At 39.6% G+C, this 27,280-nt stretch overlaps 1 protein-coding gene and 1 non-coding gene across 5 annotated transcripts in view; one reads left to right on the top strand and one right to left on the bottom strand.

Annotated features, from left to right (window-relative positions):
* Positions 1–73: 73 nt before the first annotated feature.
* CBFB (core-binding factor subunit beta) overlaps positions 74–27,280 on the top strand; it is a 60,219-nt gene continuing 33,012 nt past the window's right edge. For 2 of the 4 annotated variants that reach the window (XM_004311019.4, XM_004311020.4), the window contains exons 1-3: positions 84–438; positions 667–753; positions 5,248–5,364. In XM_004311019.4, the coding sequence (XP_004311067.1) occupies positions 361–438; positions 667–753; positions 5,248–5,364 (282 nt within the window). In that variant the 5' untranslated portion in view covers positions 84–360. Of the gene's footprint in view, positions 439–666; positions 754–826; positions 1,737–3,201; positions 3,363–5,247; positions 5,365–27,280 lie in introns of those variants that run through there. The other 2 variants (XM_033846287.2, XM_033846288.2) reach the window with 2 other exon arrangements.
* TRNAW-CCA (transfer RNA tryptophan (anticodon CCA)) lies at positions 19,630–19,702 on the bottom strand. The gene has a single exon. It is a non-coding gene; the product is annotated as a tRNA-Trp (tRNA).

Here is a 27,280-nt window from a genome sequence, read left to right as displayed (position 1 = left end):
GTGGGGCCGACGGGGGCGGGGCGGGCGGGCTAGCGAGGTGGGCGGTGAGAGGAAGTGGCGGCGGCGGCGGCGGCGGCGGCGGCGGCGGCCGGAGGCGGCGAGTGCTGGGTCCGCGCAGGCGGTAGGCAACTGCTGAGGCGGCGGCGGCGGCGGCGGCGGCGGCGGCGTGGGCTGGGCTCGAGCGGGCGGCGGCACCTCAGACTCCCGGCGCGGGAGCCCACGCGGGCGGGCGCCTGAAACAAAGAGAAGCGAGAGTCAGGGCGCCGCGGGTGCGCGGTCAGTCGGTCAGCGCAGAGCCGGCCAGCGGGTGCCCGCGGAAGCCCGGAGCCCGGCCGGCCGGCGCAGCCTCAGGGCGGGAAGATGCCGCGCGTCGTGCCCGACCAGAGAAGCAAGTTCGAGAACGAGGAGTTCTTCAGGAAGCTGAGCCGCGAATGTGAGGTGAGGCAGGCGGGCGGCGGGGAGGCCGCGGCGCGCCCCGAGCGGGCCCGGGCGGAGAAAAGTTTGGGCGGCGCGGCTCCCGGGAACCCCGCGCCGGCGCGCCTGCGGAGGGGCAGTCTCGCCCGGGCAGCCATCTGCCCGCAGACTCTGGTTGCCCTTATCGGTGCCGCGCGGGGCGGGCGGCATCGCGGATTTGGCTTCTGATTTCGGGCCGTCTCTGCCTTGCAGATTAAGTACACGGGCTTCAGGGACCGGCCCCACGAGGAGCGCCAGGCGCGCTTCCAGAACGCCTGCCGTGACGGCCGCTCGGAAATCGTAAGTCGGCGGGGCCGGGGGCCGGGGGCACAGGGGAGCAAGCCGCGCGCGGGTCACTTGTTGCGCGGGGGCCGCCGCGGCCCAGGCCGGTTCCGGACGGCGCCGCGGACGCCGCGGCTCCCGGAACTGAGCGGGCGCCGTCTCACTTCCTACTCGGGATTCAAAATGCGAAACCAGACACTGGCGGGCCGCGTCCTCGCGGGGAGACTCTTCCCTGTGGTTCTCGGCGGGTGGATTATGTTTCCCAGACACGACTCGACAAACACTTTGCCGCGAGTGGAACTCAAACCGGAGCCCAACTAAACAAGGAAAGGTCGTTGTATAGGCTGTGACACCGATTAAAGGGTCGGTTATTAGTAGGAAGAAAACACCCTTACGGAAAAAATTGGGCTTCGTTCAAGGTTCTGATTCTTGGGCGATAGTTTGTGTCTTAGACGCTAGATTTTTCGTAAACCTATATGTGAAACTGTCTTATTTTCAGTATAGCTGAGAATAAATCTGAGAGTAAATCCAGTTATCTGTTGTTCTAATAGAGGGGGGAAAAAAGCCCTCAAGAACGTGCCATCTTCTTTTCTTAGAATGTTAAGCTTCAGGAGAATCAGAAAGAAACCATTTGGTGTTTTTTTGTTTTTTCCCCAAACCTAAAAAACGTATCTCGTTTAGGCCTGAAGTTACTAAAGAATTGCATGGATTTGCAAAACCCAGTGTTGATCCGAGGCCCTGTTTTAGGTGGTGGATTTGGTGCCTTGCCTCCATGAAGCCTAATGTTGAAAAAAATTTAAGTGTCCTAGTTCTCCTCATTTCCTTTTGGTTTGTCCTACTGGAGGTGCTAATGAAGAGAGAATGATGAAGCCCAGAAGTGCATAGGAAAAAACTAAAGAGAAGAGGTTGATTATTAATTTTTAAAAAAGTTGTAGCACTGTATAATGGAATCTGATTATCAGCTCCATGACTTGGACCATTGCATCTGCACACACTTGAAGGTATGGAAGCAGTTTGAATTTAGGTTAACAATAGGAAGACATAGTGAAACATTTGCTTCTCCCATTCCTTGTACAGTAGAGAATCTATTTATTGGTATTGAGACATAATTCACATAAAATTCTCCCTTTTCATCACTGAAATCGTTTATTTTTAAAAAATATTTTGATGCTTAAAATGAAGGCTTTTTAGAATTGTATTACAGATCATGAGAAGATACTGGCCAAATTTATTAGGAACTCTAGAATATTTGGTCATTATTGCACATTATAAAAGAAAGTGTCTAGATTTTAGCCCACTTTTTTGAGTGTTTGTAATAGTTATATGATTCAAATGTATAGGACAAATACTTTCTGGTTTTGGCACTGAGTGGTAGAAGAATCATTCATTAGTTGGCTCAGTGATTATATCATCCTTTGTCTGAATTTCCTTTTGGAATAGGTGGATGGTATACCCAACCCATGGATGTTTTGGAAGTAACTTTATTTTTGGAAGGAATTTCACATTTCCCTCCCTTTCTAGTTTCCCCCCCTTTAATTCAATGTTAGCCATATTTAAATTGAGAGATTTTTAGCTTCTAGAGGATGGAGACCACATTAATTCCGTATATGCCCCCTCTGTATGGGTTTTGCACAGTGTCTTTTGCATCATAAGTACTTGATTATTTGAATTTAGAGGTTATTTCGCTTAATGCCCAAAATATATCTTATGACTTATAAACAGGCTGTGGTTTTTACTTACTTGGTGGTGGAAAATAGGCGTGGAAAAGGCATTTTTTTGCTTCTATTTTGACAGCAGCCATGTATGATAAAAATATGCGTAGTTCCCAAAACTATATCCAACACTTTCTCCCCTCTCTTTTATTCTTTTTATTATGAACATCTCCTTAACTTTATCAGTGAGGTTAATGAATGATTTATTTTGTATTTAGATGCAAAACAGTGTAAGGCTGTGATGCTCATCTCTTCTTAGTTATAAAACTTATCCAGACTCCATATCATAGCATGAAATAAAAGTGATTATGGGTGAGGGGTAGAATTTATTTGGTAAAACCTGATTTATTCCTTATATAAGCTCTTGTAGTAGGAGTGTTAGAGATATCTTCAACACTAATGATTAATAAAAGAAAAAAATACTTATGAGAGGTATGGTGACTACTGTGAAAGCAGTAAAAACTATGTATTTTTAATCCTGAAGATGGAAGAATAAAAGGTATGTTGGACTGGCACAGGTGTGCTATTTTACAGTTTAATGAAACCTGTAAAGTATGGTCAGGACATTCTAGAAATCCTCCATACAGACACTTTTACCAGTGTGACATCTTTGTGTTTTCAAACAGAGTTTTCCCAACTCCTAGGTATATGTAGGTGTTCCAGTAAAAAAAATAAAATAAAGAGTTCTGTGGTCAGATAAATTTGGGAAATGGTATTTTAGAGTGATCTGTTTTTACCACTTCTCCTGTCTCAGAGAGGGATGTTGATGAGATAATGGACATGAAGTGATGAAGCAGGAAATCTCTTCTGAGGTTGGCCTTCAGGCAGGAGGTGAGGTAATAAGAGCTGCAGAATGTCTTCACCTAACACAGAGCTGATTTGGGATACACTGGTGGCAGAAGGATTTGTAACTAGGTGAATACTGAAGAAACATGGCTGTGGGATTTTGACGGAGGGTATTCATTCATGGGCAGAATCTCTTATCTGCCCTGAGAATTTCATTATCTGAGACTGACAAGGTTGGCTGTCTTCTTCAGCTCAAAATTACTTCTCATTGTATTTAGCAAATACATGTAGCATTTACTTGGTACTGTTCTAAGCACTTTACAAATACTGGAAACTGAGGTTCAGAGTTAAGTAATTTGCCTCAGGTCACACAGCCTGGGCAGTTTGCCACCTAGTGTCTGTTTTCATTTGAACTATTATTCATTTCAGTTCAATGGTTGTTTTTTAAACTTATGCTAATAGTGGGCAAATTTTTTTTTTAAGATTAATATTGTAATATTGATGTTTGTTCAGCCTCTATTCATATAAAACATTTACCACAAGAAAAGGTATCCCAGTGATTAGGGAAATGCCATTAAAGATGTCTATAGAGATTTAGCAGTTAGGTTGACAGTTGTACCTACTAGTACCAGTCATAGGAAGTACTGTAATTTTTATCTCTAAAGAATCTAAGCCCTTAATCATCAGGGGAACTAGCGGATAGCTGAATCAACTAATGCTTTAAACAAATTGCCCAAAAATGTGAACCCCTTGCTTTCAGATGAAGACTATGCTTGGAAACAAATTATGCTTAAGAACTTTAGTTAGTAAAATAAAACAAACAAAAAGTTCTCTGATTTCAACAAAGAAGAGTTTACATTTAGATGATGAAAAAAAATTTTTTTCCAATGCTTTTTACTTATTTCTTTCATATTTTCCCTGGGGAAGAGGGACATGGTTATTTCCATTTTTTACTTGGGGGAAATATAAATTGCTCAGGGGCTACACAGAATGAGACTGTATTGAAATGGTTTTAGATTGTTCTGTCTGTTGAGCTGTGCCATCCAAATCTTTTATAAATATTAGATGAATACTCTTTTGTTATTGTCAGAATCAGTTCTCCTAAAGTCGGGTTTTAGAAAATGCATATTTTTTTAATCATCCAAGGTTTTAGAGAGATGAGAAGTAGTCACATCACATGCTAGTGTATGGTTTATCAGAGGAGAGACAGTCCCAGGTGCATTTTTCTTTTCAGTAGGAAGGTATTAACATTTATTTGTATTCACTGTGCAAGTGACTGGAATTTGGGAAACTGGATAAAATAGACACCTATGGGGATGAAAAGGTCTGTATTTTTTAAGCTGAGCCTTTCCTGAAACTAGAATTTTTGTCTCTGAGAGAGAATTCTGCTAAAAACCATAATGGAGGATATTGTCTTCATCTTATAAATTTTGGTTATTAAAAAGCACTTGAAGTGATATTTGGTTAGTTTATTCATGATAATGAGCTCCTCCCAATGTGATATATTGTGGAGATATTTTCACTTCCAGTCATCTCCAAGTGCATTTTTAACATGGGTTTTGGAGCATAGTGTTTCTTTGAGCAAGAGAAATCAGGAAAAATTAAAATGTCTCATTTGCACAACTTTAAATTGTGGTATGCTCCAAAATTCAAAATATTCAGCTCTTCAGTGATTTTCACATTTAAAAATACAGGTTTTTAAATACAGTGATGGTGGCTTCTGGTTAGACATTAGCAGTGCACTATACTAACGTCAGCAAAAAATGACCTGAAAGAAAGTATTGATTCCATGTCTGATTTTATATTTAAGCAGCCAATGGCAAATGTCCTCAAAATGGAATCAGATGTTTGTAACTTAATACTTAAGAAAAATGATGAGTGCATGTTTTTTTACTTTTAAGTAATCTTGGTGCTGCCTGGCTTAAGACAGAAACTGATGTAAAAATAAATGACTGCCTGCATAATTTATGTAATGTCCTGCTCCTGATCCTGTTTGTATTGATTTTTCTAAAAGGCTTTTGTGGCCACAGGAACCAATCTGTCTCTCCAGTTTTTTCCGGCCAGCTGGCAGGGAGAACAGCGACAAACACCTAGCCGAGAGTATGTCGACTTAGAAAGAGAAGCAGGCAAGGTAGGAAACATTTCTTTGCAATTTGAAATACTGTGGATTGTTTTATTATTAGAGATTATCTGGATTTACATTTTAATAAAGAGATCACATGTCTGATTATTCAGGCATATGATCAGATTTGTTTTCATTCCGTATTATAAAGATATAATACAATTTTTAAAAATCAAATTTTTTATATAATTTTATTGCTAATTTCATGTTTATATCATTTGCCATAGAAAGTTCTAGCCCTTAAAGAGAGTAGTGTGCTTTCTTACATGTAACATTTGAAACTTAATTCCTTTGAAGTGTTGACAAGAAATTTTTTGTTCTACTAAAATGTGTGTGACTATAGTGTTGTAAAAAAAAAAATGAAATTTAGAGAAAAATGGGAAAAGCCTCTGTAGGCTTAAAATTTAATAATATTTGGAAATAGTTTATGGGTAGCTTTCTACTTCTGTTAATATAGCAAATTTAATTTTGAGAAAAACAATGTGAAGATGTTAACTTGGAAATAATTTTTTTGTTTTGAGGAAAAGCTTCTGGGAAACATAAATGTCTTAAAATTATTATGTTGGAAGTTTAGGTTGAATATATGGAAAATGTAGTTGGAAATGTTTAAGCTGAGAGCCATATTAAAATCTAAGTTAAATGTGTTTATGATTTTGATGAAATGTTAATGAATAATATCTTGGATTGGTTCATCTTTTAATGTGGAAATTGACTTCTTGAAATAAAATATTTAAAGAAAAATTTTTGACCTCATTTTGTACTCAGTATTTCTCCTGTTTCCTTTGCAGTGTATTTCTATACCTATTTTTATTAACTTGCTAAATTACTTTTCTAAGTGTCATCGTGAATAGTATAACCTATCACTTTATTTGCAAAACATAAGGAACACCTAAATAGTCCTTTGAGGAACTTAAAAGATTTTTGTATTGAACTGTATTAGGAAAAGGATTTTCTTTTTATTTATTGATTGAATTTTTGAATTTTATTTTATTTTTTATACAGCAGGTTCTTATTGTTATCTATTTTATACATATTAGTGTATATATGTCAATCCCAATCTCCCAATTCATCCCACCACCACCCCCCCTGCGAAAAGGATTTTCTTATTTTGTATATATACAATGAAGAGGGTTTTTTTTTGTGTTCTTTAATTTTATTTATTTATTATTTTTAAAAAGAAATTTTATTGATTGATTGATTGATTTTAGCTGTGTTGGATCTTCGTTGCTGCACATGGGCTTTCTCTAGTTGTGGTGAGCGGGAGCTACTCTTTGTTGCGGTGCGCAGGCTTCTCTTGTTGTGGAGCACAGGCTCTAGGCACACGGGCTTCAGTAGCTGTGGCACGTGGGCTCAGTAGTTGTGGCACATGGGCCCTAGAGCATAGGCTCAGTAGTTGTGGCGCACGAGCTTAGTTGCTCTGCGGCACGTGGGATCTTCCCGGACCAGGGCTTCAACCTGTGTCCCCTGCATTGGCAGGCGGATTCTTAACCACCGCGCCATCAAGGGAGTACAAGACCACATTATCTTTGGACTTAAGCCATTGAGATGTTTTCAGTTATACGATCAACAAGAACAAAAACGTTAGATGGCTTATTCTAGAATTTAGAGGTTTTGTTTTCAAATATATCAGGAAGAGTGCTAGAACTGATGTAAGAAACTTATATTTTAATACTTGTTTTATAATTTTTTTTCTGTAAAGGGCCAGAGACAAAATATTTTCAGTTTTGCAGGCGTATGTTCTCTGTTGCAACTACTCAGGTTCGCTGTTACAGTGTGAAAGGAGCCATAGACAATACATAAACAAATGAACGTGGCTGTATTCCAGGGATGGTAATGCTGGCAGAAATCTGTATCTTTCCCTCAGATTTAACTCTGTAAATGTTTGTGCATAGATGATATATTTCTCAAATATAATTTTACCAACACTTGTACTATGCCAGTAGAATCTAGGGGAAAAAAAATTTAATGAAAAAAAAAAACCCTGCTAGTATATCACTCTATACCACTGGGATAAATAAGTACTCCAGTGAATTTAGAGAAAAGATAACCCATGTTTTCTCATCCATAGAGCTCAGGCTACAGGGTCTCTTATTTCTCGTCCTCCTTTTTTATGATGTCTTTCTGATAACCATTAACGTTTATTTCTGTGCCCATAGGACTAGAAGCAAAGCAAATTGAAGGAATTTCCCTAAATGTTAATTATTTGCCTCTGTTCCTTATATTGGATCCAAAATCAGTGTCTCTTCTTCCACATACTCTTGACCTTGTTACATCCTAAGGCAGCTTAGTTCTCTTCCCATTCAAACCCAGCTTTGAGAAGATGAGTGGTTAAGCCTTTCAAGTTAGGTATAATTAAGTCCTGGCTTTGTATACTACTTCATTTATTACTCTATAACTTTGGACAAGTTATTTTATCTTTATGGTCCTCAATTATAACGTGAGTTTAATACATATCTCCCAGGGTGGCCGTAGTGATTAAATGAAATAGTGTATATAAAGTGCTTAGCTCAGTACCTGACACAGTTACTCAAAAATTCATTCAGAAGTTCTTTGTTGAACACCTGTTATGTATACTGAGTGAACACTGTCCTGGGCACTTGAGATGCATCAGTGAACAAAACAAAGATCCTGCCCTAGATGTTGTTTTATGGAAGGAATGGAGTAGTGGGCAATATGCATAGTACATAAGGTATGTAATATGTTACAGAGTGGTAAGTGCTCTGGAAAAAAAGGAAATTTAGAGTAAAATAAGGGTTATCAATGAACAGGAATGTCCGTAATTTTAAATAGGATAGTCTGGGTAGAGAAGGTCATATTTGAGCAGAGACCCGAAGGAGGTTAGGGAATGATGAGCCATGCAGATATCTGAAGGAAAGATGTTCCATACAGAGGACACAGCCTTGTAAAGGCCCTAGACTGGGAGCTTGCACAGTGTGTTTGTTAAACAACAAGCGGGCCGGTATGGCTGGAGTAGACTGAGTGAGGAGGAGAGGAGTAGGAGAAGAGATGAGGGAGATGTCAAGGAGCCGGTTTATGTGACTGTGGGAGACCATGCAACAACGTGGACTTTATTCTGAGTGGAGTGGGAAGTAGTTTCTGCTTTTTGAGCACATCAGTGATATGATCTGCCTTAAGTTTTGAAAGGATCACTCTAGCTGCTGGGTTAACAACAGGTTTAGGGGGCAAGAGTGAAGCAGGGGGACCAGTTGGGCTATTGCTTTAGTCTTGGTGAGAGACTAGGCTGGTAGCAATGGAAGTGGTGAGAAGTAGTCATAGTCTGGATATATTTTGAGGTAGAGCCAACAGGATTTGCTTATGGATTGGATGTAAGGTGTGAGAGTCAAGAATGACTCCAGGGGCTTCCCTGGTGGCGCAGTGGTTAAGAATCCGCCTGCTAATGCGGGAGACACGGGTTTGAGCCCTGGTCCGGGAAGATCCCACGTGGCATAGAGCAGCTAAGCCTGTGTGCCACAACTACTGAGCCTGTGCTCTAGAGCCCACAAGCCACAACTGCTGAGCCCGCGAGCCACAACTACTGAAGCCCGTGCTCCTAGAGCCCATGCTCCGCAACAAGAGAAGCCATTGCAATGAGAATCCCGTGCACCACAACGAAGAGTAGCCCCTACTCGCCACAACTAGAGAAAGCCCACGGGCAGCAACGAAGACCCAGCTCAGCCAAAAATAAAATAAATTAATAAATAATTTTTTTAAAAAAATCTTTAAAAAAACGAATGACTCTGGGCTTTCCTGGTGGCACAGTGGTTAAGAATCCGCCTGCCAATGCAGGGGACGCGGGTTTGAGCCCTGGTCTGGGAAGATCCCACATGCTGCGTAGCAGCTAAGCTCGTGCGCCATAACTACTGAGCCTGCGTGCTGCAACTACTGAAGCCCACGCACCTAGAGCCCGTGCTCCACAACGAGAGAAGCCACTGCAATGAGAAGCCTGGGCACTGCAACAAAGAGTAGCCCCCACTCACCGCAACCAGAGAAAGCCTGCGCGCAGCAACGAAGACCCAACGCAGCCAAAAATAAATAAATTAATTAATTAAAAAAAAAAGAATGACTCTTAACTTTCTGGTTAGAGCAGCTGGGAGTATGGGATTACTGTCATCTGAGATGAGAAAAGCTGTGGGTGGAGCAATTTTGAGGAGCAGTTTAGGATATGTGAGTTTGTGGTGGTAGCTTGTTGCAGCTTCTGTTTTCTCACCACCCACCCTTAACTTTTTAAGTTATGGCACTGCTTTTTCATAAGTGACCCTTTGCTTATCTCAAGAGTTCGGTGGCTTTTTTTTTAAAATCAACTTTATTGAAGTATAGTTTACTTACCAAAAAATGCACCCACTTTAAGTGTATAATTTGAGTTTTAACAAATGTGCACACCCATGTAAACACCACCCACAATCCAGATAATGTTTCAGTCCCCTCGTGCCCTTTTACAGGAATCTGGGAGTGGCTTGGCTGGGTGGTTCTGGCTTAGGGTCTCCTAGGACATTGCAGTCAAGCTCTTGGGGCTGTGCAGTCTCTGAGGGCTTGGCTGGAGCTAAAGAATCCCCTTCCAAGCTCACTCATCACTTTTGGTCAGTGGCTTCAGTTCCTAGTCACATGTTCCTCTCCATAGAGAGAAAAAGAATGAGGTCACCCTGCTTTTTATGACCTATTCTCTGATCACTTGTGTCTTCTCCTGTTCATTAGAAGTGAGTCACTAAGTCTAGCCCACACTCAACAGGGAGGGGGGTGGTTTATTCACAAACATGAGAGGAGGCTGGGGTCATTGGGGCCATCTTGGAGGCTGGCTACCACAATGTTCACTTAAATTTGATGAATTCAGAAAAAAATTAGAATGCTAATAGGAAACAGAAGCTCCATAGTCTCTTTCATTTGAAATATGGCTTTATGATCTAAGAAAGTGGTCTTAGCAAAACCAGTCCTTTTATTCATTCTTTCTACCTTTGTGTTTGTAGGAATATTTTCAAAACAAGGGTCTTCAGTAAGGAAGGTCTGTTAATGGATAACTGACCATCAAGTCAGAGCACACAATTTTATAATCTGTCTTTCAAATATATTTGAAACTTTTGCACCCAGGTATCTAGTGAGTTGTCTACACTGACTCTTAATAAGGGTCTTTCTTAGAAGAGGTTTAAAATAATACAGTATAGTGGAAAGAGCTCTGGATATGAGTCAAAAGACAATCATAACTGGTTTCCTTACCTGTAAATGGGAATCAGAATGTCTTCCCTATTCATATACCTCATGTGAGGATTAAATGACGTACCAGAATATGTGAAAATGCCTTTTAAATTGTAAAGCCCTATCCAAAGTTAGGCTATTTGATGGGTTTGTAGGGTGAGATTATAGATAATCAAGGAGTTTTAGTGCTGTAGAGTGCCTTAGGTCAGCTTCACTTCAGGTAGCTCTGCTATGTTGGGAGACTGCATCTTTCCCAAGTGGTCCATCCAGGTATTTTATAAACCTAAACAGCCAAAATGTTTATAATTCTTCCTTAACTTAAACTGTTTTCCTCTAATTTAGCTGTCAGAAGACAAGGGATGCAACAGATAGAATTGAAATCATTCTTATGTTAAATTTTTGTAGACCAAGCAACACCCAATTCATTTGATCTTTCCTCTTAGAATTTATTTCCAATTGATTTTTATTTCAAACAAATGCAGATAATTATGGTTGACCATAAGTTATTAGTCTTGAGTGGTCAGAGTAATGGTTTTTGTATGCATTGTGTTTTTGAAAGCCTCCTTAGGTTTTTAAATTAATGATTGTTTATGCTTACTACATGATCCTAGTTTGTGAGCATGAAGCATATGAAAACTTTATAAACTGAACAAATGAACTTTATATTGCTATTGTTTACCATTTTTTCTATGGAAATTGAATATACTATCTAGTTTTATCTAGATATATCTAGAATATACTGTGTGGTCCCAGAAAAAGCAGTTAAACTTTATATGGTTGTTGCATTGCTATTTATACCTTATGATTTTAATTGATAGTCAGGTAATGTTAATAGCAGACATTGGGAGTAATTATAATGTGTATGGCGTTAGAGTAGGTACTTTTAAACATTTTTGATGTTATGTGTTTTACCTTTTTTGTCCTTTCTGAACATTTATACTTAAAATGAAAATCTTTTATCATTCATTTTCATCAGCATAAAATAACAAAGCAAAATTTAACAGCATTTGATTTAATGCATGAGGACAAACTCTTGTTTTAAATGTCTTCAAAGGTCTGTGACTGCTGCTTCTGGAGTGTTTTGCTTACTTGCTTGCAGGATCTTTGTCCCAAAATAAATATTGTGTCTGTTTATATACCATCCACAATTTGGCAGAGTTTAGAGGACTCCTTAATGTTAGCTTTGAGAAATCCGTATTCAGGCTCAGCAGCAAGTTCCCTCTCCTCCTTATACAGCCCAGTCACTCCAAATAAAAGATATCTGTGGTAACGCTTTGGAATGTGGTTTCCCCAAGAGAAATTGAGGCAACTTTACAACTAACTTGTCAGATCTAGACTTTAAGTATTTCAATTCAACTAAAACATGAAGTATATTTTCCAGCACTTAGTTATCAACAGTTCAGTGCATTGAAATAAGTAATCTGGGCTTTTAGAAAAGTTTTATTTCAATAATTTTTTAAAATAAATTTATTTATTTTTGGCTGCATTGGGTGTTCGTTGCTGTGCATGGGCTTTCTCTAGTTGTGGAGAGGGGGCTACTCTTTGTAGCGGTGCACGTGCTTCTCATTGCAGTGGCTTCTCTTGCGGAGCACGGGCTCTAGACGCGTGGGCTTCAGTAGTTGTGGCACACGGGCTCAGTAGTTGTGGCTTGCGGGCTCTAGAGCGCAGGCTCAGTAGTTGTGGTACACGGGCTTAGTTTCTCCGCGGCATGTGGGATCTTCCCGGACCAGGGCTCAAACCCGTGTCCCCTGCATTGGCAGGCGGATTCTTAACCACTGAGCCACCAGGGAAGCCCTATTTCAACAATTTTTAAATCCAAGAAGAGTTGACTGACTTCATGAAGAAATAATAATGTTTAAAAATGAGAATATCATAGTACCTTCCAGTTAGAGTTACATTAATTTTCATATATGGTAAATGTACCTCTGAAGTATTTGAAGATGATGTACTCTTTTTTTTTCCCTCTCTTTTTTCTCCCAGGTTTTTTGAGATATAATTGATATACAGCACTGATCTCTTCCCCTTTTCTTGAATTGCATTATTTGCCTAGATTTACCTTTTAATGTAAAGATAACATTTTAGTCTTGGCCATATCTCAATTATATATTTCAAGTTAGAGATGTCAGAAAATATGTCTGAGAGAAACATCCTTAATTCTTTCCCTTTTTGCTTCTGTTTCCTACCCCAGTATTTTTGAATGATTAATTCAAACACTGCAAGGATAAAGACTATTGAAATGTTCAACTAAAGAAATCAGTTTTTGAGAAGGGCTGCTGTATCCCAGCTTTACTGCTTCTCATTTTCTTTTGTAATTTTTTTTTCAATTGTCATTATTGAGATATAATTTATATACAACAGAATTCACCTATTTAAGGTATATAATTCAGCGACAAATGTGTACAGTCGTTGGTGTGATTACTACCACAATAAAGATACAGAATATTTCCATAGCCTCAGAAAGTTCCCTCATGCCCCTTTGCAGGCAGTGTCATTTCAGGTAACCACTATCTCCTTTCTGTTACATACTATTTTGTCTTTTCTGGAATTTCATATAAATGGAATCATACAGTATGTAGTCTTTTGTACTTAGCAACTTGCTCTTGAAATTCATCTGTATTGTGTGTATAGTAGTCCATTCCTTTTTATTACTGAGTAGTATTCCACTGTTTGGACTTGTAACACTTTGTTTATCCATTTACCAGTTGATGGCCATTTGAGTTATTTCCCCTTGTTTTGGCTACTCTGCTGCTTTGAACATTTATATACGAGTCTTTTATGTAGACATTTGTTTTCATTTCTCTTGGGTAGATATATAGGACTGAAATTACTGGGTTGTTTCATGAGTATACCTTTTTAAGGAACTGTCAAACTGCTCTCCAAAGTGGCTGTACAGTTTCACATTCCAACTAGCCATGTACGAAAGTTTCAGTTACTTCACGTCTTTACTAACACTTTGTACTGTCGGTCTTTTTAATTTTAGACATTTTAGTGAGTTTGTAGTGGTATCTCATTTTGGTTTTAATTTGCATCTACCTAGTGACTAATGACGTTGAGCATGTTTTATGTGCTCGTGTGCCATTTGTGTATCTTTGGCAGTGTCTGTTCAAAACTTTTGCCCATTTTTTGATATCAAGTTATTGAGATGTAAGCATTTTTTATGTATTAAATACAAGTTCTTTATCGATATTTTTGCAATTGAAGTTTTATTATGAGTCTGTTTTAAAGTAGAGATAGCCTTGACTGCATATAAAACATTGTATTAGGGGACTTCGCTGGTGGTCCAGTGGTTAAGACTCTGCGCTCCCAATGCAGGGGGCCCCGGTTTGATCCCTGACCAGGGAACTAGATCCCGCATGCTGCAACTAAGACCTGGCACAACCAAATAAATAAATATTTTTTAAAGTAAAAAATAAAATATTTATTTAAAAAAACATTGTATTAGGAAATATAAATACAGATTCTGTCAAAACTGCTATAATGTAAGTGTAATTTTGGCTTCTGTTGTGCCTCTCTTAACTTTCTCTCATTTGTAAACTTTAATGCTGCCTGGCTCATAATGTTAATAATCTTGAAATTAATGGTAGTTCCTTCAAGAGCTTGATGTATTTTTCTTTAAGTCATTATTGATTGATTGATTGATTGCCGCGTTGTGTGGCACGTAGGATATTAGTTCCCCAACCAGGGATCGAACCCATGCCTTCTGCATTGGAAGCAGAGTCTTAACCACTGGACCTCCATGTTTGGGTTTGTTTGGTTGGTTGGTTGGTTTTTTTGAGCTTGTGTTTTTATTTTGTTTATTATGGTAAAATACACGTCACAAAAAATTTACCATTTTAACTGTTTTTAACTGTACAGTTCAGTATCGTTAAGTATATTAAAACTGTTGTGTAACCGTCACCACCGTCCATCTCCAGAACTTTTGTCATCTTCCTCAAACTGAAACTCTGTACCCATTAACCATAATTCTCCATTCTCCTTTCCCATGCCCCCAGCCCCTGGCAACTGCCATTCTACTTCTGTCTTTGTGAATTTGATTCCTTGAGGTACCTCTTATAAGTGGAATCATATGGTATTTGTCCTGTTGTGACTGACTTATTCCCCTTAGCATAATGTCTTTAAGGTTCATCTGTGTTGTTTCAATGTAATGGGTTTTTTTATATATATAAATTTATTTATTTTATTTTTGGCTGTGTTGGGTCTTTGTTGCTGCGCGCAGGCTTTCTCTAGTTGCGGCAAGCAAGGGCTACTCTTTATTGTGGTGCGCCAGCTTCTCTTTGTGGTGGCTTCTCTTGTTGTGGAGCACCGGCTCTAGGTGCGCAGGCTTCAGTAGTTGCGGCACGTGGGCTCAGTAGTTGTGGTTCATGGGCTTAGTTGCTCTGCGGCATGTGGGATCTTCCCAGACCAGGGATAGAACCCGTGTGCCCTGCATTGGCATTCTTAACCACTGCACCACCAGGGAAGTCCCTCAATGTAGTGTTTTAAAATAACCTTTTTCCTGACAAAAGAAATAAGAAAAATTTGGAAAACACACTTTTAGAAAAGATATAAAAATCATCCATAACCTACCTCTTAGAAAACCATTGTTAATGTTTTGTTATATTGCTGTTCTTATTTTTTTCTGTGTATATTTAAATTTTAAAGTAAAAATTTTTCTATTTGATATAGCATTTACTTTTTATCTTTGAATTTTCTGCACATCTTATTGTAGGATACTTTTTTATCTGACATTAAAATATCTATATCTTTCTGATCTTACTGTTATTAACTATCAAAGAATAGAAAAATCAGAAATAGATACCTTTGTATAAGAAAGAAGCAACAAAATGATTATCAGTGTTAATTTTTAGAATAAAAAGATGAGAAATATGGACATCGATGTACCTAACGAGCACACATGTGTCTTCATCCATCTAGGAAATCTTTGCAAATGTAGGAAACAGTAGTCAGTCAATACTGTACACATGGCAATCATATGAAAAATCTTTTTCTCTCCTACAGAAAACTTTGGGCATTCTAGTAAAGGCGTTTTGGTGGGCAGAAAACGTTTATTAACTACGTCTGAATATATGGGACTCCCTTTGCTCCTGTGTACTCTAATTTCCTCATTTAAGAATTAGAATAATAATAGCAAACAGTTCTGTAGCACTGGCTATGTGCCAGGTGCTGTTTTAATTGCTACATAGATAACATAGATTGATACTTTTATGATCTCCTTTTTACTGAGAAGAAAGCATTTGTAAATTTTAATGCTATTTAGCTTGAGCAGACTTAGAGACTTTATTTATTTGATATCACTTCTTTGATACTTAGTTTTCTACAGAATATTAGAAGCCACAGACTAGCTAGCTGTGTTCTTCATGTTATAGACAGTGATTCGGTGGGGAGTTTAATTATTGTTACCTTCTTGTATGAAAGTATACAATGTAAATAGTTGGAAATTATTATCTACTATGAGCTTTTCAATTTAGGCTGGGCCTTCTCAAATTGATGTGTATTTAGGAACCAAGAATTTAAAATAACACTTAAAATGTGCCTTTTGGCAGTGTAACTGTGCTTTTAGGACTCTGATACTTTGCTGTGCTGTACTGTGTGTCCTCAGCAGGAAAGGGTCAAGTCTGGGAATGGTTGGCAGGTTGTTTTTACAGGGGAAAACTTTTCTTCCATGTATACAGTCAATACTAAGCCCTTCTGTGTTTTAAAACTTTAGATATGAAGGCAGATTAATCTTCAGATTAAAACAAAAGGGTAGGGCTTCCCTGGTGGCGCAGTGGTTGAGAGTCCGCCTGCCGATGCAGGGGACGCGGGTTCATGCCCCGGTCCGGGAGGATCCCACATGCCATGGAGCGGCTGGGCCAGTGAGCCATGGCCGCTGAGCCTGCGCGTCCGGAGCCTGTGCTCCGCAACGGGAGAGGCCACAGCAGTGAGAGGCCCACATACTTCAAAAAAAAAAAAAAGGTAGGGCTTCCCCGGTGGCACAGTGGTTAAGAATCCGCCTGCCAATGCTGGGGACACAGGTTTGAGCCCTGGTCTGGGAAGATCCCACATGCCATGGAGCAACTACGCCTGTGCACCACAACTACTGAGCCTGCCCTCTAGAGCCCGCGTGCCACAGCTAATGAGCCCGCAGGCCACAACTCCTGAAGCCCACGCACCTAGAGCCCGTGCTCTGCAACAAGAGAAGCCACTGCAATGGGAAGCCCTCGTACCGCAAGGAAGAACAGCCCCAGCTCACCACAGCTAGGAAGAGCGTGCGCGCAGCAATGAAGACCCAACGCAGCCCCCAAAAAACAAAAACAAAAGGGTAGCCTAGGAACATGTGACTGCAGCATTTCCATTAGGAGAATTTAGATGTTTTCAAATAAATAAAATATTTTGCCCATATTAAATGATATATATATATATATATATATATATATTTTTTTTTTTTTTTTGTGGTTCGCGGGCCTCTCACTGTTGTGGCCTCTCCCGTTGCAGAGCACAGGCTCCGGATGCGCAGGCTTAGCGGCCATGGCTCACAGGCCCAGCCGCTCCGCGGCATGTGGGATCTTCCTGGACCAGGGCATGAACCCGTGTCCCCTGCATCGACAGGTGGACTCTCAACCACTGCGCCACCAGGGAAGCCCAAATGATAATTTTTAATAAGTGTCTGGCCTCACTTGCAGAGTATTGTTTTAAATAATGGCCCTTTGGGAAAACCCTTCTAAATTTTTTGAGGGTGTTGCTTATTCCAGCTTTTCAGTTCTGGCTTGCCATCCCTTTGCTATCCAGAACATTGCTGCTGGGCCATTTTTTCTTTTCTTTTTTTTTTTTTCCCCGGTACGCGGGCCTCTCACTGTCGTGGCCCCTCCCGTTGCGGAGCACAGGCTCCGGATGCGCAGGCTCAGCGGCCATGTCTCACGGGCCCAGCCGCTCCGCGGCATGTGGGATCTTCCCGTACCGGGGCACGAACCCGCGTCCCCTGCATCGGCAGGCGGACTCTCAACCACTGCACCACCACGGAAGCCCCATTTTTTCTTTTTTTAATTGCAGTAAAGTTCATGTAACATAGAGTTCACCATCTCATCCATCTGTACAATTCAGTGGTTTTTAATATATTCACAATGTGCATCACCACTATCAAATTCAGAACGTTTTCAGAACTCGACCATTTAAAATACATTTTGACAATCTACAAACTAGCTTTTATGGTGATCACCACCACTAGTACTAGATGATATATACATTACTACTTCTCTTAATCCTGCGCTATAGTGAAGTATTTTATTTGATATTGGAACACATTTAATGATAACTTGACTTTACAGCTGAGGAAACTGGGGCCTAGAGAGGCTAAATAAATCTTTAGTAGTCATGTAATCTGTTTCCTAGGTAGAGCCAGGATCGAGACCCAGGTCTTTTACCCAAGAGTCTGTGTTGTTTGCAGTTTACCACACTGCTGCTAATAATCATTAGGTAAGTGGCTAGAAACTCCACATACCACTTTCCAAAGTTATTGAATATTTTGGCCCACCAAGTTATTCTTCCTTTTAAAGTGAATATTTTAATATGGTCATTTTCGACCTCATTTGATGACTTCAGAACAACCTTTAACTTCCATCTTTTTCCTTTCAACCTTTAACTTTTCTTGAATTGTTTTTCTAACAGAGTGCCAATGATATTTGTGATGATAAGCTGCTGGAAAACTATACATAATCAATTTTTTGTGTTAATAATTTGGTAAAGTCAGCTGTAATACTTTTAGAAATAATTCTTAACAGAGTTGACTCAGAATGGATTACAATAAATAGCATCTGCCTCTTTTATTTCATTACCTTTTTTTGGTCTTAGTTAAGGAACAAAGAATTTTATAACTTAATTTCGTATGTTTTTCTCTTGAAATTGTACCTCTTGGGTCAGAACATTTTAGGACTCTCTTAAAAATGCCTTCCAGTGCGGGGGACGCGGGTTCAATCCCTGGTCAGGGAACTAAGATCCCACATGCTGGGGCAACTAAGCCCGCGCGCTCTAGAGTCTGCGCGCTCTAGAGTCTGCACGCTCTAGAGCCCGTGCACCACAGCTAGAGAACCCGTGTGCCACAACTAAGACCCAGTGCAGCCAGGTAAATAAATAAATGTATTTTTTAAAACGCACTGTTTACTTTGAATCACAGAATGAAGATGGCAGAACTAGTAAACTGTCTATTTTGGGTTGGGGGTGGGATACTCATATAATATATTCTGAAGTCATGTGAAGAGTTCATGTCATTTATTGTTCTAGATAGTTAAGGATTTAACCATGAAATTGACTGTCCAGTCTCTATTTATTTTTAGGGAAATAATCTATTTTTACGTGTCCTGACATACTTAGGAAACATTAATAATGCAGTCCATTAATGCACCTGTGGTTTGGGTGAATGTATAGAGTTATGAGATTTGGGTGTTAGCTTGTACCACTTACTGGCTCTGTGACCTTCTGCAAGTGAATTATTTAATCTCTCAGTTTTAATTTCTTCTTTTAAACTTTTTCTTCTTATTGGATGGTTGTAAACATCAGATAGGACTTGGAAAAGTTTTGAGAGCTGTAAAGAATTTTTATAAACCTAAAGTGGTAATGCTTGTTAAACCTGAGTGAAAAAGTACCGGTAAGAGAGAGTTAAGAAATGAAGGGAGCTATATGGAGCTGTTTTGGGGTGGGATAGGGACTTCTTTCAGCAAAGTGAGTTCCAAGTAGAGGCTTGGAGTTGCGGAGAATCCAGAAATAGCATTCAGGGCCTCACAGTGTTATAGTTGATGGTGGTTTGTGATGCTTATGCTAACATTACTTTTGTATACAGTGAGAAAGCCAGCAGGAATTTTTGTTGTTGTTATTATTATTTATTTTGGCTGCACCAAGTCTTAGTTGCAGTGGCCCTAGTTGCGGCACATGGGAACTTCATTGTGGCATGCGAGATTTTTAGTTGTGGCATGCCGACTTCTTAGTTGTGACATGCAGACTCTTAGTTGCGGCATTCGGACTTCTTAGCTGTGGCATGCAGACTCCCAGTCGTGGCATGTGGAGCTTTCAGTTGCGGCATGCAGACTCCTAGTTGCGCATGCATGTGGGATCTAGCTCCCCGACCAGGGATTGAACCTAGGCCCCCTGCATTTGGAACACAGAGCCCTACCCACTGGACCACCAGGGAATTCCCAGGAATTTTAAATATACCTCCATGAAGGACAGTTTTGTGTAAGAATATAAATCATATTACAGATTACCAAAGTTTAGACTAGACTAAAAATCTAAGGTTTTTTCTACTTAACAAAGCCATGTATATCTCAGAGTATGAATGTTGTTGGTGCATGAGCATCTTCTCAGATGGCTCACAGAAGGAATGGCTCTTCCAGACGATGGACCATCAGTGTATCTAGGTGGAGCATTCTTCTGAAAAATGATGTTTAGTGAAAATTTGCAACACATGACATTAACTCTGTGGGACTGTACAATAAAACCAGTATAATATTTCAGCATACTTTTTGTGTTGTAAAATTTAATACAGTGATTTTTATTGTCACTTAAAATACCTTATAAAATGTCCCAAATTAGGTGGGCTATTTCTGCATATTTTACTTTTTAAATGTTTGTTATTTAATGCATTTTCCCCTTAAAAGCTAGTCATGTTTTCATTTGTTAAGTGATCTTATGAAAGAGTAGATAAAAACATATGTATGGGGACTTCCCTGGTGGAGCAGTGGTTGAGAATCCACCTGCCAGTGCAGGGGACATGAGTTTGAGCCCTAGTCTGGGAAGATCCCACATGCCGTGGAGCAGCTAAGCCCGTGCGCCACAACTACTGAGCCTGCGCTCTAGAGCCCGTGAGCCACAACTACTGAGCCCGCATGCCACAACTACTGAAGCCTGCACGCCTAGATCCTGTGCTCCGCAACAAGAGAAGCTACCACAGTGAGAAGCCCGCGCACCGCAATGATGAGTAGCCCGCGCGCAGTAAGGAAGACCCAATGCAGCCAAAAATAAATAATTAATTTTAAAAAAACATATTACGGTTTTAGGAATAATAATAAAAGGAACATCCATGTGATGTCTAGTAGGTAGCCACTAGCCACATGTGGCTTTTTTTTTTAGCAATATTATTATTTTTTTAAACATTTATTTATTTGGTTGCGCCAAGTCTTAGTTTGCAGCAGGTGGGCTCCTTAGTTGCAGCTCACTGGTTCCTTAGTTGTAGCACATGGGCTCTTTTAATTGTGGCAGGTAGACTCCTTAGTTGTGGCATGAATGTGGGATCTAGTTCCCTGGCCAGGGATCAAACTCGGGGCCCCTGCATTGGGAGCGTGGAGTCTTAACCACTCCACCACCAGGGAAGTCCCCACATGTGACTATTGAGCACTTAAAACGTGGCTAGTCTAGTTGACACGTGCTGTATGTGGAAAAGTACACAGTGAATTTTGAAAACTTGGTTAAAAAAAAGAAGCATGTAAGATATCTCAATAATTTTTATATTGATTACACGTTGCAATAATATTTTAGATATATTTGGTTAAGTAACATTACTGGGATTAATTTTACCTGTTTCTTTTTAGTGTTTTAAACATGGCTGCTAGAAAATTTACATTTATATATGTGAGTTGCATTTGTGGTTCCCATTATATTTATGTTGGATAGTGATGCCTTAAAAAACTTCACAGTCCTATTCCCCCCTCCACAAAAACTTCTCACTACCTTGATTAATATATTTACTTCCTTGCTTTTCTTTATCATCTTGTTCCTATGGATGTATTTCTAAACAGTGATTTGTTTAATTTTGAAAAACTGAATATAGCAAGCACAAACTTCATGGCAATGTAAATAAAGGACTATAATGTCAGTTCAACATGAAAGTTCCTAGGAGATAAGCTGAACAAAATCTCAGTGTTACTTCTGGATTCAGCTTCCTGGCGAATTTTAAAAGCCTCTGGGGAAGTTTGTGAGCCGAGTCATGAGTAGGTTATGGAAAACCTAGGGCTCATTCTGGATTTGGGGCATCTGGCACAATGTGAGCCATTGTTCACAGTATGCTGGAGGTCTGGAGGAAATAATGATCAGAGGAAGTGGGCTGCTATATATTTTCTGATTCTAGGTTCACCATGAACTGCCTCCTTTTTACATGAGTTTTCCCATAACTCTTTTTATTTTATAAAACAAACTCTATACCCATTAAACAGTAACTCCCCATTCCTCGACTCCCCCTTCCCCTTTGTTCCTGGCAGCCACCATTCTTCTTTCTCTGTGGTTTTGACTACTCTAAGTACCTCTTATAAGTGGAATCATACAGTATTTGTCTTTTTATGACTGGCATATTTCATTTAGTATAATGTCTGGAGATTCACCATATTGTAGCATATTGCAGAACTTCCTTCTTTAAAAGGCTGAGGGCTTCCCTGGTGGCACAGTGGTTGGGAGTCCGCCTGCTGATGCAGGGGACACGGGTTCATGCCCCAGTCTGGGAGGATCCCACATGCCGCGGAGCGGCTGGGCCCGTGAGCCATGGCCACTGAGCCTGCGCGTCCAGAGCCTGTGCTCCGCAACGGGACAGGCCACACACAACAGTGAGAGGCCCGCGTACCGCAAAAACAAACAAACAAACAAAAAGAAAACGAAAAACAAAGGCTGAATAATAATATAGACCACATTTTGCTTATCTATTCATTCGTCAGTGGACATGTGGGTTGTTTCCATGTTTTAGCTATTGTAAATACTGCTGTTACGGACATGGGTGTGCAAATATGTCTTAAGAGACCCTGCTTTCAGTTCTTGTAGGTATATACCCAGAAGTGGAATTGCTGGATCATATGGTAATTCTCTTCTTAATTTTTTGAGGAATTGCCACATGTTGTCCCCAGAAGCTATATTCTTTTTTTTTTCTTTTAAGTCTTATATCATGTAACTTTTCTTTTTTTCTTAGAATTTTATTTTTTTATACAACAGGTTCTTATTAGTTATCCATTTTATACACATTAGTGTATATATGTCAATCCCAATCTCCCAATTCATTGCACCACCACCACCACCCCACCACCACTTTCCCCCCTTGGTGTCCATACATTTGTTCTCTACATCTATGTCTCTATTTCTGCCCTGCAAACCAGTTCATCTGTACCATTTTTCTAGGTTCCACATATATACGTTAACATATGATATTTGTTTTTCTCTTTCTGACTTACTTCACTCTGTATGACAGTCTCTAGGTCCATCCACATCTCTACAAATGACCCAATTTCGTTCCTTTTTATGGCTGAGTAATATTCCATTGTATATACGTACCACATCTTCTTTATCCATTCATCTGTCGATGGGCATTTAGGTTGTTTCCATGACCTGGCTATTGTAAATAGTACTGCAATGAACATTGGGGTGCATGTGTCCTTTTTTAAAAAAATTGTATTTATTTATTTATTTATGGCTGTGTTGGGTCTTTGTTGCCATGTGCGGGCTTTCTCTAGTTGCGGTGAGCAGGGTCTACTCTTCATTGTGGCGTGTGGGCTTCTCATTGTGGTGGCTTCTCTTGTTGCAGAGCATGGGCTCTAAGTGCCCGGGCTTCAGGAGTTGTGGCTTGCGGGATCTGGAGTGCAGGCTCAGTAGTTGTGGCGCACGGGCTTAGCTGCTCCGCGGCATATGGGATCTTCCCAGACCAGGGCTCGAACACGTGTCCCCCCTTCCCCAGGGAAGCCCCGATAGTGTCTTTTGATGTACAAATTTTTAAAATTTTAATAAAGTCCAGTTTGTCTATTTTTGTTGTTGTTTCCTGTTTCTTTGGTGTCATCCCCAAGAAATCATTGTTAAATCCAGTGTCGTGAAGCTTTTATCCTTGCTTCTAAGAGTTTTATAGTTTTAGGTCTTACATTTAGGTCTTTGGTACATTTTGAAGTAATTTTTGTAGATAGTGTTAGGTAGGGGTCCAACTTTATTCTTCCCCATTGAAGAGAAATGCAAATCAAAACTACAATCAGGGCTTCCCTGGTGGCACAGTGGTTGAGAGTCCGCCTGCTGATGCAGGGGACACGGGTTCGTGCCGCGGTCCGGGAAGATCCCACATGCCGCAGAGCGGCTGGGCCCGTGAGCCATGGCCGCTGAGCCTGTGCGTCCGGGGCTTGTGCTCCGCAACGGGAGAGGCCACAACAGTGAGAGGCCCACATACAGGGAAAAAAAAAAAAGCTACAATCAGATATCGCCTTACACCATTGAATGTCCTTTCCCCATTGAATGGTCTGGGCACCCTTGTCAAAAATCATTTGACCACCTATGTGAGGGTTTATTTCTGGGTGTTTTACTCTAGTCCATTGGTCTATATGTCTTTATGCCAATACTATGCTGGTTTTTTTTATACTGTTTTGATTAATGAATCTTTACAGTAAGTTTTGAAATTGGGAAGTGTGAATCCTCCAGTTTTGTTCTTTTAAGATTGTTTTGGCTATTCAGGTCCCTATGCCTTTTTTTTCCTTTACTTTTACATATTTTAATTCATTTTCCATATGCCTTTTAGGATGGGTTTGGTTAACACATCCATTTATTGAGTGTGCGTCTGTCTGCATGTGTGCATGCACGCGCGTGCACACGTTTGCTTGCTTAATCTTTTAAGTTCCAGGCACATTCTGTGTTAATCCATGTTACGATTTCTGCAAGAAGTACTGTTTTCTGTTTTGAACTGTAAGAAGTAGATTGGTAAATTACATTAAATCACTATAGAAGAAGCTATTTTTTACACTTAACATGCAACCCAGTTATGATTCAGAGGCAAGTGAGATTGAATGACTGTCTGTAATGATTATCCAACAGGCAAGCAGCTGACTATGCATTTCTAAATGAGGAAGAACATGTGAGTAAAGGAGAATGAGTCAGAACCAAGTATCTTCTAAAGGAATCTGTTAAATAGACTACAGAAATGATTACAACTAAAAGGCAGGGTGCATACTTCCTTTGTGGAATATCTTGTTTTCCTGGGTGCCTGTGGCCATCCCAGTATTATTGCTTATCTGCTGATTCATTGGTGTGATCAACTGTTCATTGTCTCAAAAAAAATGGCTTCTTTCCCTTGGAGAGAAATCACTGTGTAAAACTTTGGTGGAAGTATTGTGTGTAAGCATTCAGTTTCTATGGTGCTCTGTATGTTTCATAAGTGTATGTACATTGGCTTAACTAATTTTTACTATCAACTATGAAAGAGGTGTTATTTAGCCTTGATTTTGTATGTGAGGAATCTGAGGCTTATTAGCAATCTTAAATGATTTGTCTCAAATACACTGTTAGAACCAGGATTTCAATCAGGTTTTATCTGATTCTAAAGTACATTTAGTTTTTACTCTTCCCATGCTGTCTTGGGGTTAAGCATAGTGATAATATTCCTTTCCTTTAAAAAATAATTATGGTTGATTCTCCTAATTTATGGTAGTTATCTTCTCTAAAGTCCCTGCAGACGTGGAATTAATGAACACCGAACAACTTCTTCCACGGAAGATACAGAGTTAGGTTCCTGCAAGCCTCTGGTCACAACATCCTTCTCAGCCAGTTAATACATAATCTTTTTTATGTATGTTTCTGTTTAAAGACACCTTGTTTAATATATATTATTGATTCAACATTAAACAACAAGATGTTGAGCATCTAGGTTATTTGTAACCTTTTGCCATTATTAAAAAACCCTTAAGAGTGAACAGCCTTGTAATCAAATACTCTGTGTACATCTTTGATTAAATGTTAGGATACGTTCATAGGCATGACATTGCTGGGTCAAAGGAAATTTCACACTTTAAAAAACTTTTTTATTTTTATATTGGAGCATAGTTGATTAACAATGTTGTGTTAGTTTCAGGTGTACGGCAAAGTGATTCAGTTTTACATATACGTGTATCTATTCTTTTTCAAATTCTTTTCCCGTTTAGGTTATTACAGAATATTGAGCAGAGTTCCCTGTGCTATATACTAGGTCCTTGCTGGTTATCTGTAGTAGATATAGTAGTGTGTACATGTCAATCCCAAACTCCCAATCTATCCCTCCCCACCACGCTTCTCCCCTGGTAACCATAAGTTTGTTCTCTAAAGCTGTGAGTCTGTGAGTCTGTTTTGCAAATAAGTTCATTTGTATCACTTTTTTTTTAGATTCTGCATATATAAGTGATATCATATGATATTTGTCTTTCTCTGTCTGACTTCACTTAGTATGATAATCTCCAGGTCCATCCATGTTGCTGCAAATGGCATTATTTCATTCTTTTCAATGGCTGAGTAATATTACATTGTATATATTGTACCACGTCTTCTTTATCCATTCATCCATTGATGGACCTTTAGGTTGTTTCCATGTCTTGGCTATTGTAAACAGTGCTACAATGAACATTGGGGTACATATATCCTTTTGAACCCTATTTTTCTCCGGATATATGTCCAGGAGTGGGATTGCTGGATCATATGGTAGCTCTGTTTTTAGTTTTTTAAGGAACCTCCATACTGTTCTCCATAGTGCCTGTACCAATTTACCGTTTTCTCCACACCCTCTCCAGCATTTATTGTTTGTAGACACTTTTTAATAATGGCCATTCTGACTGGTGTGAGGCGACATCTGATGGTAATTTTGATTTGCATTTCTCTAATAATAAGCAATGTTGAGCATCTTTTCATGTGTCTCTTGGCCATCTGTATGTCTTCTTTGGAGAAATGTCTATTTAGGTCTTCTGCCCATTTTTTTATTGGGTTGTTTGTTGTTTTTGATATCGAGCCACACGAGCTGTTTGTAAGAGGAAAATTCACACTGTTGCCAAAAAATGCCTTCCCAGAATTGTTAGCCAGTTCACGCTCCCTCTGACAATGTGGTAGAACCTGGTATCTCTTCTCATACACATTATTAAGATTTTTAATTTAAAAAAATTTTTAAAAAATATTTATGTATGTACGTTACGCCGGGTCTTAGTTGCGGCACATGGGAGCTTCGTCGCGGCATGCGGACGCTTAGTTGCCACAAGCACGCAGGATCTAGTTTCCTGACCAGGGATCAAACCTGGGCCCCCTGCATTGGGAGCGCAGAGTCTTACCCAGTCAACCACCAGGGAAGTCCCTAATTTTTAAAATTTTAACCTTTAGTTTAGAAATAGTTACCTAGTTTTATTTTATTAATTTAGCCATTTTATTTTTTTTCAAACTTTTTTTTTTTAATGGTAGTCAGTTTTCCCATCTCCACTGGTTAAGTAAAATACCCTTTTACCATTGATTTGAAATGTTACCCTTTTCATTTATTAAGTACTTGTATATGTGGTTTTGTTTTTTAATTTTTTTGTTTATTCCATCAAGTTGTTTCTGGCTGCCACAGCACTACTGCATATGTACTGCTTGCGTTGTCACAGCTGAAAGAGCAGAAAAATACTTTCTTTTATTCTCTTGGATAGTCTGATTCTTTTGTGTGAATTACAGACTTACTTTGTAAATTCCAGAAAACGTTATTTTGAGATTTTACTGGAATTTCGTTAAAATAAGGGTTACTTTGGGATAAATTGGCATTTGTAGTCTTACCATTAGAGAACATAACATCTCACTAGTTTTTCAAGTCTCTTTCTGTGTTTCAAAAATTAGGTATTTTCTTCTTATAGAGCCTACCTGTTTCGTATTAAATTTATTCTTAGTAGATACTTTTAATGCTATTTTTTAAAATATAAATTTATTTATTTTTGGCTGCATTGGGTCTTCTTGCTGCATGCAGTTTTTCTCTAGTTGCGGCGAGCAGGGGCTACTCTTTATT

This window comes from Tursiops truncatus, chromosome 19, assembly GCF_011762595.2.
Source record: "Tursiops truncatus isolate mTurTru1 chromosome 19, mTurTru1.mat.Y, whole genome shotgun sequence".
NCBI classification, from domain to species: Eukaryota; Metazoa; Chordata; class Mammalia; order Artiodactyla; family Delphinidae; genus Tursiops; species Tursiops truncatus.
This window is presented reverse-complemented; position numbering and strand designations above follow the sequence as displayed.